The following is a 19951-nucleotide window of genomic DNA, read 5'->3' as shown; positions in this document are numbered from 1 at the left end:
CCCCAACACTCGGGAAGAGGACCAGAGGGTCGAGCAGTGGCCACTTGCAAGATACCATCAGTTTGGGTTGGGTGGTTTTCCAACTTCCCTGTGTGCCCAGGTCTCTGGCATGGGGTCCCTCGGTGGCTCTGTTCATGTCAACTTTACTTGTAAAAGTGGGACTACCAGGGCCCCAGGTATCAACAGGAGGGTATGCAGGGAGAAAAAAGACAGGGGACGTGGGGGAGAGAGGCCAAACCTCCAGAGAAGCAGGTCGACCACGAGACAGTGCAGTTTGACGAGTTTATTTTTGGCAGGAGGGAAATCACTGGTTGACAATACTTGCCCCGAGCATCGTGCACATCCCAACATGTAGTAACTCCCAAGTGGTACTGGAATGGCACATTCAGACGTCCAGCAGAAAACTGTAACTCCCCAGGCACCCACGTCACCACTGCTGGGGGCTACCTATCCTCAGGGCGACTCCCGGGATAGGCATGGTCAGATTTACAGTAAAATAGGAACAGAGGCAGCCAGCAATTTTGCACAGGGAACCACGAGCGCGGTAAGCCATCCGTCCGTCTCCTCAAACCCTGGCGGGCCGGCTGCCCAGCACAGCACCGTTAGAAGCAGAGGCACAAACGTCACGAGTGTCTGACTAATAGGGCTGTGTGTTTCTGGATTTTATTAGGAAGCCATCTCTGAAACACAGGGCTGTAAAAGGCTGCCAGGCTCTACACACTTATAGGTCTCGTACCCCAGCTTCAAATGCTGTGACCCTGGCGACCTAGTCCTCATGCCCCCAAAGTCACCTCACGGCATCGCACCCCCAGTCAAAGGATTCACCACCATCTGCTGACAGGTGGGGAGATGAAGATACAATGTATCGTTTACGAACAGCGAGTGCAGGAGACCACAGACCAACATGGAGGACTCCAGAACAAACGGAAGACAAGAACATTAACGTCATTAGGGGTCGGGGTGCCCAGGAAGCCCCCCACTTGAGGTCAAGCAAATGGTGTAGGCTGGAGTCCACCCACCCAAGCCACGCTGTCCCAGACCTTTACATCGAAGGTACTCATCTAAGAGAGGGGTCCTAACCTGGGGCTGAAAGGACCGAGGGACTTGGGAGGTGAGATGTTTCTTTTGGCTAAGGAGATGGGAGTGTTTTGGTAACGTGGGAAGGATATGGCACAGAGAAGTGGCTGATGATGTTTTCAAGCCCACATTTTAATAAACTGACAATTAAAAGCAATACCCGTATTTACCTTAAGAAAATAAACCTCAAAACATTCGTCTCCTTTCTCGGCCTTGTTAGAGTTCTATTGCTTCATTTACATGTAACTGATTAAAAATATAGATTTTTTTCAATTATGTACATAAAGCGGAATTTTTTTTTAATTAAAAAAAAAGGAAAAAATTGGCATTTTGGAGCTTGGTCAAATAAGGTGCAGATTTCAGAACCCTCAGAAGCTCTGCCACCCGCCCAAGACATTCCAAGTTTGTGGTGGCAAGAACAGGGCTCCCTACCGGTAAGCTCTGCCAGGAGTGCATGAGGACACACAGCCCCGGAGCTGTAAGGCCAAGGGTTAGCCTCGAACCTGCCTGAAGTAGAGCACTACTTCTAGGCTCGGTTCCCCTGAAATATTCTGGAAGTTTAGTCCATTCTGCCCCCACCCCGCCCCTTTTAAATAAGGCCCCGTGACACCGACACAAAGAGGCTCAGGCAAAGATCTGAGGTTCCGTCCAGGCCTCGTTCTGTGTGGAACTCAACACACAGCAGACACTGAAACACCCAGGACACTTAAGGCAGTGGGATTGGTTAACGACTGGTTTTCCACGGGGGTTTATGGTGTGTGGGGATCTGCTGTGTAACTGCTGTTACCTGTGGGAGTGTTGAGCAAGGGGGCGGTTTCTATTTTAATTGGCACAGGGCTTACTTAGGGTTCAGAACACTCAGTCAGGCGATCTGAATGACCCCTACATATATTCCTGTTCGGATTGCACAGTGGTTCCCCAGACCAAGCACTGAGGGAAGACAGGCCCAGTAGCTGGCTTCATTGTTTTGTGAATGAAAGAAAAAACATTTTTTTTAAGTTTGACCCCTGACTTCAAATCTTGTCAATGCCAGCGACTCCCAGCAGAGTTCTGCTGAGGGAGGCCCAACCCATGGAGGACTAAGGCGTCGGTGCCAACACAAAAAGGGTTCTTTAAGCGACGAAACATGGCACCATTAAACACCGAACTGGGAACAGTTGGGAGGAGAGCCCCAGGCTCCAGGGAGAAGCCGGTCTCCCTGGTTTGGAGGGATGAGTCTCCCATCCCGGCAGGCTTCTCTAACCCTTGGCTCGAAGAGGGTGTGCTTCCAAAGAGGCTGAGTGGCAGACTTGAGCCAGCCACACCAGCAAGGAGGCCGGCTGAGGCCACAGGTTCTCAAGCAAGACCCGAGAGTTCTACCTCAGGCTCTGATGTTGACTGCAGTGAACGCCACATCCGAGCAGTGCTTTGGCCCTTCAGTTGTTTTTTTGTTTTTTTTTTTTTTAAACCGTCGTGCCCTTCAGCATTCTTGGCACTGGCTGGGTCCAAAGAACGATGCCATGCTTGATGGGTTGGGACACCTGTTTCTGACCCTGTCCGAGTCTGCAGCTTAGCGGCGAGCGTCTTCTAAGCATAGGCACAGTGGCTAAGGAACAGTGTAACAGCCGCTGGTCATTTCCATTTGGTGGCAGGAGTGCAGTAGCAGCTAGCCCCACGTGTACCCCAGCTTTAGAAAGGAAGAGCTTCACGACCCAAGGGCTTTAGGGTTTTTTCTAACTGTTCTCCTCACACCAGTGACAACAGAACAGCAAGGGACAGACGCGTGGAGTCGTGGGGAAAAGCACACGTGACGACACGATGTCACTTCCCAAGGGCAAGAAAAAACAACAAAAAAACAAAAAAAAAAAAACCCGGCAACCTCAAGATGTATTTTAACAACCTCAGAAACCATCACGAGAGGAACCGGCTGTTTCCTAAAGCATCAGGCCATTGGCAGGCACATTCCAGACTGGTCAGAAACGAGTGCAGACAGTGACAGTCAGGAGGAAGCTCCTGTCAGTGGGAGCCAGAGCCCATGCGTGCCACAGTGGACAGTCAGACATGTTGGGAGGCAGGCTCCTGTGACCCACTGCTTTCCCTGACCACACCCTCCCCACCCACCCCCACACAGCTACCAGGTTCTATAAAATGGTCCTGTTTCGTCTTCTCAGAGTAAGTATCTAAGACTGTAAAAGACTAAAAGATGTTTGGAAATAGGCTGTATACAAAAATTAACTTTCAGCTTAAAATAACATTCAAAAAAGGCACTTCATCTTGTAGGAAAGAGATTCTGAGTTGGGTCAGCTGCTCCAAACCGGGACGAAGAGGAGGACAGGTTGTCTGCTGGGAAGGGGAGGTCAGTTGAAAGGATATCAAAGTCTTGGGTTTTTTTTTTTTTCTTCTTCTTTTTCTTTTTTTCTTTTTGGTATGTTTTAAGAAAATCGAATCTGGTAAAATGCACGTCCGCTTATGAAATCTATTAAAAGTTTTGTTTTTTTCTTTAAAATAGTTGTTTCTGTTCTTTAAAAAAAAAAAACAAAACAAAAAAACAAACAAACCAGGTAGGCATGGAGACATTCACCTTGTGGCCCAAAGCGTGGAGTCTTCCCAGGCTCCACTCGGGGAGCGGAGGCCGGGCGGGTCCCCTGAGCCAGGGGTTCCAGAGTGAGTGCACAGGCACAGACGGGCCAAGGCCAGGGCTACCTGCTACAGAGTCTGTGGAGCATTCTGTAGACATCGTCTTCCCTGCTTAGGCCCTCGAAGAACGGGATGAGGTCCAACAGCTCCGTGTCTGTCATGTCATCGAACCAGGACTGCACAGGCACCTGCAAGACAGAGCGTGAGGAGGCTGCCCTACAGACTCGTGGGGGACACCAGTACCATCACCTGCCTGTAACCAGTCGGTCCAGAGTTACTGCTCGAGCTGAAGCAGACTGACACAGGCAGGAGACCCTCGGTGAGGCAGAGGCCCCCACTGTGTGTGTTTGCTCTCTTTAGCTTTCTGGCTGCAGAAAAGAGAGCCACTCGCTTCCTGCTCCTTTCCAAAGCTCTTTTTATTGTGCTGAATTGGCCCGCTGCCTGTCAGAGCCCCAGACGCCTCTCTGAGGTTTTCTGCCAACCACCAACCACAGGGCCTGTCAGGAACACCAGGCCTCTAATTGAGGGTACTGCTCTAAGCTGTGTGTAAAGAGAAGGAGAGAATTCTTGCCTAGGCTTAGCAGTAACCGGGTAAACATGGAAATGTCAAGGTTTCCCATAAGCTTTAGGTAGAGGAGGGAGGGGCGGTGGCAGAAGGCAGCTAGGAGGTCAGAGAAGAGATTCAAAAGGAAATGTGAGGAAACACAAAGGGATTTAAGTACTACTCTACTTCCAGTCCTTGGGATTAAACCCTGGGCCTTGCTAGGTAACTGCTCTAACAATGCCAATGGCCTCACCTACGACATATTTTTGTTAGAAAAGAAAAAAGAAGGGGCTAGAGAGATGGCTTAGCCAAGAAGAGATGTTGCTCTTCCAAAGGAGTTTGGTTCTGAGTACCCACATGAAGTGACTCTTGATTCCCTCCAGCTCCAGGGGAAGCTGTCGCCTTCTTCTGGCCTCTCTTGGTACTGCATGTGTACATAAGGGCGCGCGAGCGCGCGCACACACACACACACACACACACACACACACACACACACACACACGAAGAAAAACAAAATAAAGTCTTTAAAAAATTAAAAAGAGGACCCAGAGAAATGTCTTGGTGGCTAGGCGCACATGTACTGCTCTTGCAGAGGACCTGAGTTCAGTCCCCAGCACCCACATCTGGCAACTCACAGCCAACTGTAGCTCCAGTTCCAGGGGTTCTGACACCCTCTTCTGGTCTCCACAGGTACTGCACCCATGTGCATGTTCTCTCTCATAGACACAAATAGGTAATTAAGACAAAAAACCATAATGACTGGAGTGATGGCTCAACGGTTAAGAGCACTGACTGCTCTTCCAGAGGTCCTGAGTTCAAATCCCAGCAACCACATGGTGGCTCACAACCATCTGTAATAAGATCTGATGCCCTCTTCTGACAGCTACAGTGTACTTACATATAATAAGTAAATCTTTAAAAAACAAAACAATAACAACAAAAAGATGTTGGGGACAAGATGTGTCCAGGAGATAATGCCAGAAACAGCTGCGGTGTGTGGGAAGGACAGTGTGACTGTAGGACAGGAGTTCCTTTGGAGTGTGGGAAGGACAGTGTGACTGTAGGACAGGAGTTCCTGTGGAGTATGGGAAGGACAGTGTGACTGGAGGACAGGAGTTCCTGTGGAGTGTGGGAAGGACAGTGTGACTGGAGGACAGGAGTTCCTGTGGAGTGTGGGAAGGACAGTGTGACTGGAGGACAGGAGTTCCTTTGGAGTGTGGGAAGGGCGCTGTGACTGTAGGACACGTATTCCTCATCTACCAGAGGCAACCACCAGGTTCATAACTTGGACTTTGATTGACTTGATAACATGGACCTATTTATATATTTAAAGGTTCTCACTATGTAGCCCAGGCTGGCCTTGAACTTAGAGAACTCATCAGCCTCGAGTGCTGGGATAAAAGGTGTGCACCGCCACACCCGGCAATGTAAACATGTTTAGATGTAAGGCAGTTTGTTTTCTTACCTTTTAATAAAAAGTTATGGGGTTGGGGATTTAGCTCAGTGGTAGAGCGCTTGCCTAGCAAGCGCAAGGCCCTGGGTTCGGTCCCCAGCTCCGAGAAAAAAAAAAGTTATTTTAACCATTTAATTGAATAGAGGTGTTCTCCCCCCACAATAAGGGGAGCTGTAGAATTCCAGGCTTTAAAGGGAGATCTTTTTTGCAGGCTTGGGTGAGCCTGAGAAACATGTTTGCTTCTCAGGGCCTGATCTCAGGGCTTGGTGTGGTGACCCTGGCTGCTCTCTTCTTCCTGGAGGTGCCCAGTTAGTAACAGAGAGCACCACCCTCCTGCTCTGCGAACCATACCACCCTGGTGAGCAGGCACCGAGGGTAGCCATGCTCCAGGGAGCTGTCTGTCGGGAGCCTTCCTGCCTGGGCTTCTGTGGCATCACTCTGAGGTGGCAGAGCTGATGGTCTGACGGCCAGCCATTTCTAAATTGCTTTATTCATTCGGTTGAGGGGTTACCCCTGAGTCTGAGAGGTCATAGGGATGTGGGCAGCTCCATGAGGTTTCTGACCGACTGACAGAGCCCACTCCATAACAAGAGGCATCGTGCCGAGCTGAGCCCTTGCTAGGCCTGAGCATGGGCCTAAGCACGGAGTTCTCCATAGCTCCCAGGAGAGCAGCGTCTCTGTCATCTCAGTTATGGAGGAGGAGGAGGGGGGTTAAAATGAGAAAAAGCACCAAGCCCAGAGTGCGCCTTGAGCCCACACTTCAGACCTGGCTATTGAGCTGCCGCCCAGACAGGGCCTCCAGCTCCCCCCCTGGGCTGACTTACTGCGTTCTCAGGATGGAAGATGTAGGAGGCAGGAGAATTGTCCACGATGATCACTTTGCTCAGCTCCCGTCCCAGGCGACTCAGGTCCTTCACGTAGTTCCCTCGATGGAAAACACAGGATTCTCTGAAGAGTCGGGCCCGGAACACGCCCCACCGGTCCAGGAGGTCAGCTACAGGGTCTGCGTACTGGAAAGACAGAGTCCCGGTGAAGGGGAGGCTCCTGGGGGGGCCGGAGGCTATGACCTGTGACACCAAGACCCACATTCGTTTTTGGGGGTGCTGGTGTTTAGGATGTGCTCTCGCTTTGCAGTCCAGCAGGGAGCCCCCCTGGGCCTCAGTCTCCTGTGCGCTGACCGTGATGAGTCACCACATCAGGTTCAGACTTTCTGTTTTCGTGTATTTTATTAGATTTGGAAAGAAAAAAGCCCAGGTCTGGCAAGCTATAAATTTTGGCAGCTGCCCAGAGAAGGCTAGACAGAAGAAGTTAAAGGTAGGGGAGCCTGGGGAGGGAGGAGGGCAAGGAGAGGGGAAGCCTAAAGTCGTGTGTGTGTGTGTGTGTGTGTGTGTGTGTGTGCTTGTGTGCATGGATGTTTATGTGTGTGTATGTGTGCGCGCGCATGTGTGCCTGTATGCATGGGTGTGGAGGTTAGAGGTCATTGTCTGGACATCTTTCTCTGTTGTTCTCAGCTTTATTTTTTGAGACAGGGTCTCTCCCTGCACCTGCAGTTCACGATTCGTCTAGACTGGCTGGCCAGCAAGTCCCAGAGCTCCCGTCTCCACCTCACCTTCACAAGGCTGGACCAACAGGGGCACGCCTGCTTTCTGCCCGGCTGCTGATACTTGGCAATATTTTACCAACCAAGCCTTCTATCCGATCTACTTTTCTTTTGTTTATAAATTACCATTGTTGAATAGGTCCATGTGCACAAAAGCACCATGATGCACACCTGGAGGTCAGAGGGCAACTTCGGGGAATTGTTTCTCCCTCCCACCTCCACCTGGGTTCCAGTGCCTGGAGCCACCTGGACACCTCGACATCTCCTCTTGGAATACGTTTTTAAAAAGGCCCTGGAATAGCTGGGCGTGTTTTAGGATTGTGGTATTCCCTCTCCGTCTACATTAGAAAGCACTGCATTTCTACGGTTCTCTCCCATGGAAGCCGTCAGAAGTTCCTGTCAGTCTCAGCTCCCAAAATATCTGCACTCTCACCTTTATTTCTTAAGTTCTAAAGCATCTTCCTGGATCAGGCCTCCTGATTTGGGAGGCTCCAATTTCCTGCTGGCCCTCTCCTCCCACCCAGTTTACCTCACAGCTGTCAGAGTAACCCCTGGAGGACACACAGCATCCTCTCTCAGCCCTGCTCGAAACTCCCCATTGTTTACCTACTGTCTCTGGAGTAAACACACAGCAAACAGCACATCCCATCACCCCCTTGTCCTGTAGGCTTCCCTTGATGCTTGCACTCACCAGTGAGGCACACAGCCAGGAATCCCCAGGGCTGGCAACCCTTCTATCGAGGGAGCGAGGGAGCGAGGGAGCGAGGGAGCGAGGGAGCGAGGGAGCGAGGGAGCGAGGGAGCGGACACCTGAGGCTGAGTCACAAAGGCCATGGGAGGATGCACTGTGGCTGGGTCTGTGGGAAAGCCCTTCCAGCTCTAAGGAATCCCAAGGGGAGCAGCTGCATCTCTTACTGAGCAGTGTAGAGCACTCTGTGAGGGAAGGAGGGAAGGGGCTAAGGGGCGGGTGAGCGGTCTACAAAGGGTTGACTCCGATGGAAAAAACGTGGTTCTGTTTCTCCTCTTCGTCAGTGTGGCCATCAGCCTTTTGGTTTTTATATTTTTAAAAGATCAATTTTAAAAAAAAGTATGTGTATGAGCACTTTGCTTGCATGTATATATGTATGTATGTATATATGTATTATGTATGTATGGGCATCACGTGTGTATAGTGTCTACAGAGGGCACTGGATCCTCTGGAACTGGAGTTGCAGACAGTTGTGAGCTGCCCACATGGGTGCTGGGAACTGAACCTGGATTCTTTGCAAAAGCGGCCAGTGCTGGGCCGTCCCTCCAGTCCTGGTGATCATCCTTTAGGGAAGCGTCTGGGGGCTCCAGGCCTGCAAGACCAGGATGAAGACTACAGACACCCGAGGCAGGGGTTCATCCTTTCTCCTTGGTGTCCTGCCATGCACGAGGGGCAAATGAACCAAAGGGTACATAACAAACCAGCAAACCTCGAAGTCTGGGAGTCGGTGCGCTCTCCCTGCAGGCTCGGGCAAGAGGTGGGGAGGCAGTGTGCAAACACTGGTGCCTGTCTGCTGAGCTAAACTCAACATCCGGGGCCAGAACTCTGACCATCGGTGCCGGAAAAGGCCGAGGCTGCACTGGGAACCCGGTTTGGCTCTGCGGGCAAGAATAACTCTGAAGTAGGGCTCAAGAGACAGATGGTGGGGCAGGTGGAACAGCCCAGGAAGAGCAGCCCAGACAAGGATGTTTAAGCGAACACTGGGGACCCTGCCAAGAAAGAGTTTTCAATTTCGCTAAGGAAAAAAAAAAAACAACCCTGGGTCCGGCGCACGGGTGCAATCTTCCCACTTGCTATTTAACTGCTTATTACTTCAGGTTCCTCAGCATCCCGGAGCAGCGTCACAAGCGCCGCCGAAGCTGCTCACGCAATTAGTCTTGACACCACTGGGGAGGACGATGTTTTCCTTGAGGCCGAGTTCTGAGAACAAAACCCAGGCTTGGGATCTCCCATCGGCAGCTCCCGTGGAGGCCAGCTAACCTCGCTGGTGGAGCTGAATAGGTGGCTCTTGCCTTGGTCAGCACAGAGTACACACCCAGCCAGGAACGCCCCGGCCGGTAGAGTAGTGTTGAGGACCTGGAGTTGAAGGTCCGACACGCAGATGCGTATGGGTGCCGTCCCAGGCAAGCCGTGGGGGAGGGGGCTGCTAGTGGCTGCACACAGACAGAGGGTTAACCTGCACACTACCCAACTCACCTCTGGGGTCACTTGGAATCTCTGAGGTACCCACGAAGACACTGGTGGTGCCAATAAGTGGATTGCATGACTCTGGGCGAGTCATGGTGGTCCCAGGAAGGATCTGGGAGGGTGAGCTAGGGTCTGCCTGCTTTCAACACACCGTGGCACTTACAAAGCTTGTTTGGATGACATCGGTACTTAGGAGGGTAAATGCTGAACGTTTACCCTGTGACAGTGTCCACGGCCATGCAGAGAAGACAGTGAGGGCTCAATGAATGTCTTCTTGACGGGAGTCTGGGGCTGAGCAGCCCACACGGGCCACTTCATTTAATGAACTCTATCAGGAATTGTCCCCAATTAGACAAGAGGAAACCAACGTGCTACAGTAAAGGAATTTGCCAAAAACCATCCAGTTCCCCTGCCGGTGACACTTGACACCTGTCTCTTGTTCCTCTCTAGAACCTGTGGCCACCAAACCCGGGGACACAGAGACCTCTTAACATCTAGCTGCCAGTCCGCAGGTGAGGTAGACTCCCCCAGGCCTGCGTCCTGCAGCCATTCCTCCACAGTCACAACCACAGTCACAATGGACCGGTCTTGTGGTTCTGTCTGTGAATAACTGGTTTCAGGTGGCTGCATAAAGCAACTTCATGGAGCATTTGTTCCAAATGCTCCCCGTCGCCATGGCAACCAGAAGCCTCTCAGCCTAGCAGTGTGCGCGCGCGCGGGCGCAGGGCCTGCATCCATTCCACCTGGGGTGGGAACCTGTCACCGTAAAAATAGCTTCCTCCACCTTAACAAAGGGCTCTTGGCAGCTTGGGGGTGGTGGTGGTGGTGGAGGGCGGAGAGGTTGGGATGAGGGCTGGGTGTCGGCACCAGGCAGCAGGACGCAGATCTCGGGGACGCACCTTGGCCAAGCTGGCAGTGAAGAGCACACACTCAAAGAGCTGCCCCATCCTCTGGAGGAACTCGTCCACGTGCGGCCGCTTCAGCACGTACACCTGCGGTGGGAGGAGACAAGAGCTGTCAGTCACGGCAGCCAGAGACAGCCTGGGCCTTGGGAGAGCTGCCAAGGCGCCCTCCTCCTGTTGCCAGGCCTATGCGCGGTTTACTGAAGCTCGCACTGGGTTCCTCGTCTCAATGTAGACAACCCTCACAGAGAGAAAAGGAAGCTGACCAGGGTCTTGAGGATCTTCGGAGCCAGCAGGCAGAGCACAGCAGCTGTGCCGTGTCCAGGCGAAGTCACTCATTCATCCTATGTTCCAGTCCTTGGCACGTGCTGAGTCAGCCCCCGTGTGGACGCAGGCCGCAGCCTAGGTGCTGGAAGTCTAGGACTAGCTGCTGCCTTCAACTCTGAATGGCCCCACCCCCTGGGATTAATGCACTTGAAAACTTTCCACTGGACACCGTGGAGGTCACCCTGCTCATGTAGGTGGCGAGGGGCTTCTGTTTCCCAGGGTTGGACTCTGTGTATCCTCAGACGGGACTGCCCAGCGGCTGGCTTCACCTAACACACAGGCTGCTGACTCTGGAGGCTAAAGGAATTTGAGGGAACTGGCAGAGAAAAAGCGAAGCCAGGGAGAGGGAGTGGGCAGAGGGAGGGACCAATTAAAACTTGAATAAATTCCACTGGAAGTCAGCTACATCTTTAAAACGAAACGTAATTACCAGGCCACGGTACAGCTACAAGGCTGAATTGGATGCCCCATCCTCTGGAGAAACTCATGTGGTGAGGCCTTGCTGGTGCTCACTCAGTCTTGAGCACGCACTGACAGAAATTAATGAACACAAGAAATCTCACAGTGGGGTATTCATTCAAGATAGTTCTCCTTTAGGGGGGTGGGGGGTGGGCGTCTCGGAAAGCAACATCTGGCTTTGACCTTGAATGAAGAGGGGCGTACACGCTGAGAGAGAGAGGGAGGGAGGAAGAGGGAGAGAGAGACAGGAACAGAGAGACACAGAGAGAGAGACAGAGAGACAGAGAGAGCGAGAACTGAGCCTCCAATCGGAGCGTGAGGCCCGGAGGCTTGGCAACCCATGTGCACCTGTGTGCCTCGCCAACCATAGGAGGTGAGGAGTCTGGGCGGCTGTGCAGGGGAGGAGGCAGTTAAGCTAAAGAGTTAAGGTGGCAGTGAACCACAGGGCCTCTGAGGGCAGACAGCACAGAAGCAGGGCAGTGGGAGGGGAGACAATACACAGGGCCGAGCCACATGCAAGGAAAACACACTGCGGGGCAGAATTCCCACACGGAGACACGGGTTTGCAGCACGCCAGGGAAAGGTGCTTCCTAGGGCAAAGGCTTGGAGAGAAAGTGGCTGGCTGGCTGGGAAAGTGGGTTGGGGGCCTGGCTCTGTGGCTGAGGGTGGGGAGAGGGGCCAGATGAATAGCCAGGACCCTGCTGAGCTGGGCTAGGCTGAGGGCAGAGCTGTGTGGCTGGAGCAGAGGCAGGGCCTGCTTTGCTCGAAGAGCTCCTTGTTGCTGGTGCCAGGGGCTGGGTGTGGCCTCCTGTCCCATGTCCCCTGGAGGACTGTCGGAGCAGCAAGCTTGGCTGCATGCAAAGGGTGGGAGATTGACGGGGGACTCTGATGTTGCCGCCTTTACAGAAAGGAGGATCCTGGGCCCGGATGCAGGCGTCCAGGCCCGCGTCCCCGTGCAAGTAACCAAGAATAGGCCCCTTGGGACCTGCACAGCCTATCCTGGATTACTTGAACAAGGCCACGGCCTTCGCCAGGGCCTTGGCCCTCCAGCTTTTGTGCCTTCCTTCTCTCTGGAGTTTCTGATCTCAGCCCTGATGCCCCTGGGTGTCTACTGTCAAAGAGAAGGGGCTACGGAAGCCGGGGTGGGTCCTGCGCGCTGGAAGTGCTGTGGTCACGTGGTGCGGAGGATTTATTTTTCTCTCCATGTCACTTGGGCAGCCTTCCTGTGCCTCATTTCAAGGACCCTTCGACCCTAGACACGACAATCAGGGCAGAAGTCCTAACTGCTAGGCGGTAGGGGTGGGGGTTGGGGTTGGGTGGGGTTGAGTTAATTCAGTGGGTGCTTTGCGAATGCTAAGTGCCCAGGTGCCTGAAGTTTTGACTTTACAATGGCTTTTAAAAAGCACGAAGTGTGGAGGCGCCATCTTCCCAGGTCCTGCGTCCTGCGTCCTGCAGAACAGGCCCAAGAGGTAGGTGGGGGTAATGGGTGCGGGGTGGTGTGGGGGACCAAGTCTAAGGAAAGAGCCCTGGCTTAGGAGTCAGGAATTCTTTTTTTTTTTTTTTTCTTTTTTCTTTTTTTTCCGGAGCTGAGAACTGAACCCAGGGCCTTGCGCTTACTAGGCAAACGCTCTACCACTGAGCTAAATCCTCAACCCCAGGAGTCAGGAATTCTTAATCTGATACTTCTCATATATAATCTTGAGGCAACCCGTTCCCTAAGTAAGTCTCAGTTTTCCCATCCGGGCAACGGGGGTGGCTAGAACAGCTAATTTCACAGGCCCAGATGGTTCTAAACTGCACTCAAGAGTTAAGGAGCCTTATATGACATCCTGTGTGGCCCAGGAACCAGGAAATGTTCCGTCCTGGGATACGAGGCCAGATATTCCCCCCTTAAGGCTTTGAGTTTGACAGGAGAGACAGTCTGTCCCATCACTCCTACGGAAGAACTGGCAAAGCTATGTCTACCTTAACCTCCAAGGCGAGTTTTTCTACCATGCTTCTAATGTATTCATTCATAAACGAAGCCATTTCCAGAAGAGGAAAAAAAGAAAAAGCAGCAAAAAACAAACAAAAAAACAAACAAACAAACAAAAAAACCGGAAGAAGATTCACGCCAACTGATGGTGACAGGATTATGCACAGCAACTTGCTGATCTTAACACACTCTTTCCCCTTTGCTCTGGGTTGAGCATTTGCTTAAAAAGACATTGGAGAAAACCACAGGGAGAAGCTCACACGGGAGCATTCGCCATCAAAGTGAACATCTTTTCCTAAGAATGCCCCGTGAGTGGGTGACTGGTGGCATTTCCCTGTTGCTAGGAGAAGAAAGCAATTCGTGATAAGAGTTGACCAGATGTCAAGCCCGGCCAGCGGTGGGGATGACTAGGGGGCAGCATAGAGACACCTGAAAGTTGAAATCAAATCAAAGAACGATCATACCTAACATTTATGAACAGGAAAGGGTCCTCATGAACCTGGTAAAAAGCAAACGTGTGTCTGTCTGCGAAAATCATTCACTGTACTTTTTATTTAGTTTTTGAGACAGGGTTTCTCTGTGTAGCCCAGGAACTCGCTTTGTAGACCAGGCCATCCTCAGACTCAGAGATCCGCCTGCCTCTGCCTCCGTGCCTGGCTTACTATACTTATTACACAAAGTTTGTTTCCTGCAGTTGGAATAGAATTACCACGGAAATGAAAATTTAGAAATGACGTTCACAGGGAGCGTGGTTACAGGAAAATGCCCGCTGGAACTGTAGGTTAGCTCCAATTTCTTACCTGGTGTATGGTTCCGTCGATTTCAACCGGAACAATGAAGTCAGCATTACTAATGGGCTAGAGAGAAAAGAGACCGTGATTAATACACAGGATAGGAAAGAGAGAATTGGAAATCGTAGCAAGAAAGAAGCTTGTCTGGACCAATGCATGTTTTGATAATTTCGGGAAAGAGTTCATGAGGACGCTGGGACAGGCCTTAGGTCCTCAAGATAAACAAGCAGGAAGTCGTATTTCTTTCTGTCCTGAGTGTCCTGGAGTTTCAGCATTTAGTCCAATCTCTTGGTTACCTGCCTGCCTCAACCACAAAGGGTGGCACAGTCTGGCAAGAGAATGGGACTGCTCAGGCTCTGTTCTGGAGCCCAGACGGGATGAGGGGAACCACCGATGGCCACCAGGGGGCAGGGATGAAAGCCTGCTGACCAGTTGCCACTACCACTGGAAAAACAATTTGTCCTCAGACTCACAGTGTGGGCAGCTTGGCAGGGAGGCTCAGGGCATGGACCCACGGCGGGCAGAAAGCCAGATGCCACAGGCCGGGACTCTGGGTAGACTTCCCATCTTTCAGCATTTGTTCCTCAACTGCTTACGGTGGTGGGTCGGATGGGTCCCCATGGCTCCATCAGGCTTCAGGCCCTGCGTAGTGGCCTGGCCTGGCTTCCTACTCTGGGATTGGAGGATGGCCAGCCTAACTGCTCTGTTCTAAGAAACATAGAAAAACTTACCACCCACAAATCCACAGGCATTGAACGTAACTCTCGGAGAGTAGTTAAACACATTTGAAAAATAAAATATTACTTCAGTTGTCACAATAATGGAACGACAGGCTCATAGGCAGTTCTAAATGGAATGCCGCACATTAGAAAAACTAAAAAAGAGGTCCAAAAGAGCCATCTAGTTAGTGGCACACGTTAGTGGCAAGAGGGACTTGGGCATATGGTGGCCACCGGGTAGAGAAGGGCATGCAGAAGCTCTCCGGTCAGACTGTAAACTGGGTCTACCTTCAAGCCCATTAGTGCCCCCCACATCTTCTCCTTGACGTATAAACTGAAAACTGTGAACTGTGCTAGACTGCAACCCCATTACTAAATGCTCAGATGTGGGGGTTGCTGCTTAAGCCCTCAGTTTATTTGTCCTCAGGGCAGGAAGGCGAGGAGTGAGCTCAAAATTTCATAATCTTACCACTGAAATGCAGAAATTACGAAAGTCAGAGGAAACAACCGAAGAAGACATTGTCAAAGGCTTTGGGTTCTGGGATCGCACTCCGCAGGGTGAAGTAAGAGGGGACAGTCACAGCTTCCAAGTGTGGTCGTGAGCTCTCATGTGCCGTGAGCGTGCTGATACCAGGCTGAAGCCAGTGCTTCTTCTGAGCCTATGAACTCACGTGTCACACGGGAGAGGGGTTCATGACTGACATATTCCCCAACACACTTTGAAATGCCCAGAGGACGTTAAACACCTCGAGGAATGCTGCACTTGCAAAAGTAGCCTAGCCGGTGCCCATGAGACAGCTCTGCCCATGAGATGGCTTGGCAAGGAGATGCAGCCCCAGTGCTGCTGTCCGGTCTGGTGATGTGGTTTGATCTCTGAAACCCATGGTGTGAGGAGAGACCCGGCTCCTAAAACTCGTAGTGTGACCTTTACACACACACACACACACACACACACACACACACACACACACACACTGTGGCACCCACGCACCCACACTCAACACAAAAATAGTTAAAAAAATAAACAAAGTGAAAGATAATTTTAAAAAGTAGTGAAACCAGGGAAGAAATGAGGAAATTTTGTTTATAGCTTGGGGCGGCTATGCCCTCTGGTCAGAGACACCAGTTCTGCCAAAGTCTGGCCTTAGAGCCAGGAACCCTTGGTAATCTTGGGCAGTTTGTCCAGAGCTGCTTGGGTGGATACTCTCCATGTGGTGACAGAACCTGACCCCTGCTCTGAAAGGCTTGAAGAAGGAAAATGTTGCAATGTCATTTAGAACCAAGCTTGGATATGAGGCCACGGTGGCCCCAGGACCAATCCTGGAGGAGCCAGGGCCTTGGAATGCTGGGTAATGAGGTGGTCTTACATGCCTCAGCAGCTAGAATGAGGTCCTTTCTCACTGCTAGGTTATCTACCTTCTAAAGCCTTTAAAGATGGCCTCCTGGTCTTGTGCCAAGCCTTTAATGAAAGGGCACATGGAAGATGTTGTTTTCTGCAGGAAGGTGTGAGGTAAATCTAATGATTCTTCTGCCTCATGACCTGCCAGGAATGACAATGAGCCTGTCATAGGTGAGATGCCCACTATGTGTGGAGCCATCCCTCAGTGAAGTAAGAGGCATCCCAAGGCAGGGGGACATGAGGAGCGTAGGGACACTGAACAGGGCAGAGCAGTTCCATTGACAGGGAATAGTCCACAAAGAGGAGAACAAAGCCGGTAGATACAAACCCTGCTTCTCCCCAACACACCAGTCACTCATCCAAATGTATCAGCGTTTGTCTCTACTAAACAACTCCTTTCAGGAAGGGTGAGTTAACTCACTGCCTTAACAATGTAGCCACTGCGGCTCCGGTAGTGAGAGGGAGCAGGGAACCGGATCAGAAAGCCTCTGACGTTCACTTTGATACAGTTTAGCAGCAGCTCAGCACCCACTGGGATGGGCTGGGAAGGTGAGCGCTGGGTCAGCTGTGATGGGTACAAGAAACCCCAGCATGAACATTCCCAGAACAGCAGGGCTACCAGACAGTTTTCAATATGACCCGCCAGGTACCCAGCCCGATAAAACGTGCAGTGTTCCAGTTACTTCAGGAAACGTCACGTCCTGGTACCCTGACTGCCTGTACCACCTGAACCTAAAAGCATTTCTACAGGGCTTAGAGTGGGGAAGCCCAGATCTCAAGGCAACAATGAGAGCTCAGGGATATTGGCAGCCCGGCCAAACGGGCCTCCAGGAACCAATGTTTTCACAATCAACGGTTGCAGCCCACATTCACCTGGGTTACAGGGATCGGTCTAACCATAACCCTGAGTCTTGGGATGTCTTCCTGAGGAGTTAAGTCATAACAGCCACAAGCTGTCACCTTTTCCACGTGACAGGGATGAAGTCAGCCCCCGGCAAGTGACACTGTGTGGAACTTACCTTAAACGAACTGTGCACCAAGGTTTCGTCTAGATCAATGACCACACATTTCTTTCCATGGTCGAGCACCGTCACCTCTGGAAGGAGGTATTTGGCTGGCGGCTAAAGGAAGAGGGGGAAAAAAATCAATATTAATAAGTTCACTGTAGGAGTCTGAGTCCCTCACATCAACCCATGCTTCAGTGGTGACCACACTGATGAGGGCAGGAACAAAAGCAAACACTCAAAGGCCTGGCCAAGCTTATCACGACATTTTATTAAAAGTAGTAACAGTCGGGATTCTGCAGTGGAAATTCTGCCCCACTAAAACCAACCATGTCTTTCTGTGACTACCGTGAGGGTCTGTGCTCTGCCATCACGCCTGGGCTTGCTTTCTTCTTCCTCTTCCTCTTCTTTTTTAAGAGAATTTATTTTATGTATGTGAGTACACTGCAGCTGTCTTCAGACACACCAGAAGAGGGTATCAGATCTCATTACAGACAGTTGTGAGCCACCATGTGGTGGGTAAGATTTGCACTCAGGACCTCTGGAAGAGCAGTCAGTGCTCTTAACTGCTGAGCTATCTCTGCAACCCAAGGACTGGTATTTTTTATTTATGTCTGCCTGCTTATGTGCGCTTTGTGCATGCATGTGCCTGTCGAGTCCAGAAGAGGGCATCAGATCTACTGGAATTGCAGGTACAGGTGGTAGCTGTGAGCTATGTGGGTGCGGGAGAAACTGAACCTGGGTCCTTCGTGGGAGTGGCATAAATGCTTAATTACCGAGCTGTCTCTTCAGCCTCCATGACAGGCATTTTTAAACAGTAGAAGAAAAGCTATAGACCCACCAACAAGTTTAAACCGGAGGATTCAGCGCCTGCGCTGTTGTGGCACGAAACCGAATGGATGGGGCATCCGTGCCTCTTTTATTGAGTTAGACTCCAATCCACGTGGACCAAAGAGTCTTTACAGCAGCTGACTCCTGTCTTGTGATGGGGTCATAAAGAGCTAATCCACTGCTCTGTAATTTCAGCCAGCCTCCTCTGTTTTGAGTGTTTATTTCTTTGGGCCTTGCCTCATTCCAGAGAGATAGTGTGAACTATTTTAATTGACTGTGATATGTTCCGTGTCTACAGTTAACTGGTTAATTTTTTTCCCCCTGCAAGCTGTTTAATATTTGATTCGAAACAAAACATAATTAAAAATCCAGACTCAGCCACGGGAGAATGAACAGCGGAGTTTTTCAAGCGGGACAAGCAAGTCTGAAATCAGGAGTATTTCCTTTAAAGTGGCTGATACTTTTCCCCCTTGGAACATCAGCTAATAATAAAACGTAATTAATTTTGAAGGTGCAGGCTGTGATCCCAGCAACTCAGGAAACCGAGGTAGGAGGATGAACAGCTCAAGGCTTGTCTAGGCTACAGAGTGTTAGGGCTCACTTGGCAGACTTAGAACCCATCTTGAAAACCAGGGCGGGCAGCAGGCTAGAGTGTTGGTATGTGTGAGGCATTAGGTTTAGTCCCAGGACTGAAAATAAAATTAAACAGTGAATGTTCACCACAGTCAGGAGGATAGCGAAGGAGGTAGGTACCGTGTTCACCTAGCAGAGGGGCTGAGCATGAAGAGCTGAGGTATGAGGACATAGGCAGCCCCAACTCTAGGATGTTCCTTGGATTGATCTCCTTCTCCAAATCACGGAGAAGAAAAAGCCCAGAAGGATCTCTCACAGCTTTGATTAAAGCTCTTGGTCCTTCATGGCGTCCCAGCACCAGCAAGGGAGGTGGGATACCCCCTGGCAGCTGACATGGAATTCAGGGACTGAGGGGAACTGTTTCCACCATTATAAACGACTGAGTCGGCGGGTTACTTAAAAAAAAAACAAAAACAAACAAACAAAAAAAACAAACAAAAAACAAATCACTAAACTTGCAAGAAATTTTGTAGCTAAACATTTTTTTTAAAAGCAGGGTTGAGATTTGTTGGGTGCAGGGAGAGTCAGTCCCACGAGTGAACGTAAGCAAGAGACAGGGAATTCTTTCTTTGGGCCACAGCAGTGACAAGGATAACGTTTGTTTTGACTTGATCACACAATTCGTGGGAGACAGACGCAGTCTCACCAGTCTCCCCGTGAAGAAGAATGTGGACAGGTGAGAACCTTTCCCTATCTAGCCGTCTCGCCAATCCCCCTGCCCCTAGGTTTAGCCTGCATCTCTCCAGTCCTCCCCCTCTGCTTTCTGCACTCCTAAAGCAATGCTTACAACTCAAGTCACTTAAACTGCTAGCCCGGAAAACCAGGCTCTAGCAATTCTACCCCTCGCAGATCTGAAACCATCAAAGATCTGCTCAAAGCGGCTCCGTGCTTTTCTGAGCCCAAGACCAAAAACTACCTCCTCAGCACACATGACCCACACTTTACAGATAGTCTGGGAATTAAGAGTAATTAAAAAAAAAATAGATGTCCCTGACCCAGGGATTCACGGAAGAAAAGACCAGGTGGGCGAGACTCTTGTTAAGCAAGCTATTGACTTTCGAGAGAAAGCAAGGCCAGGCTGGGAAACCCTGCAACGAGGGAGGGCTCCATTAAGGCATAGCCCCTTTCCTAAATGCACACAGCTTGTCCAGGAGCCTACTCTAGAAAAATGCAAATTCCTCAGTCCACTGCCAAGACCTCTGGTGTGCTCTTGGCAATAAGAGGACACTATAAGGCCACCACCACAGGACTTTGTTACTTTGCTCATCTTGAACCATTTCCTCGAAGATTTAACTAGACTTTTGAGTGAGGTCTTCATAAAGCTTAAGGTCGAGAAAAACACCCACTACATCAGGAAGGGCCTTCCTTATGGACAGCAGTACTGTAAGCTGAACCTGGGACATCGGC

The 19951-nt window shown here is 50.9% G+C and overlaps 1 protein-coding gene and 1 non-coding gene across 4 annotated transcripts in view; both read right to left on the bottom strand.

Moving 5' to 3' along the window:
* Nucleotides 1-268: 268 nt before the first annotated feature.
* The window catches only part of Ctdspl (CTD small phosphatase like), a 124522-nt gene continuing 104839 nt past the window's right edge, over nucleotides 269-19951 (bottom strand). For 2 of the 3 annotated variants that reach the window (XM_039081298.2, NM_001395740.1), the window contains 5 exons: nucleotides 17096-17197; nucleotides 13968-14024; nucleotides 10404-10496; nucleotides 6515-6700; nucleotides 269-3881 (listed from right to left, as the gene is read on the bottom strand). In XM_039081298.2, the coding sequence (XP_038937226.1) occupies nucleotides 3756-3881; nucleotides 6515-6700; nucleotides 10404-10496; nucleotides 13968-14024; nucleotides 17096-17197 (564 nt within the window). In that variant the 3' untranslated portion in view covers nucleotides 269-3755. The remainder of the gene's footprint in view (nucleotides 3882-6514; nucleotides 6701-10403; nucleotides 10497-13967; nucleotides 14025-17095; nucleotides 17198-19951) is intronic. The other variant, NM_001106865.1, reaches the window with a different exon arrangement.
* On the bottom strand, nucleotides 12131-12220 carry Mir26a (microRNA 26a). Its single transcript, NR_031830.1, has one exon. It is a non-coding gene; the product is annotated as a microRNA 26a (primary transcript).

The sequence above is a fragment of the Rattus norvegicus genome, chromosome 8 (assembly GCF_036323735.1).
Source record: "Rattus norvegicus strain BN/NHsdMcwi chromosome 8, GRCr8, whole genome shotgun sequence".
NCBI lineage: Eukaryota > Metazoa > Chordata > Mammalia > Rodentia > Muridae > Rattus > Rattus norvegicus.
Note: the sequence above shows the minus strand (reverse complement) of the source record. Positions and strands in the feature narration are given on the sequence as shown.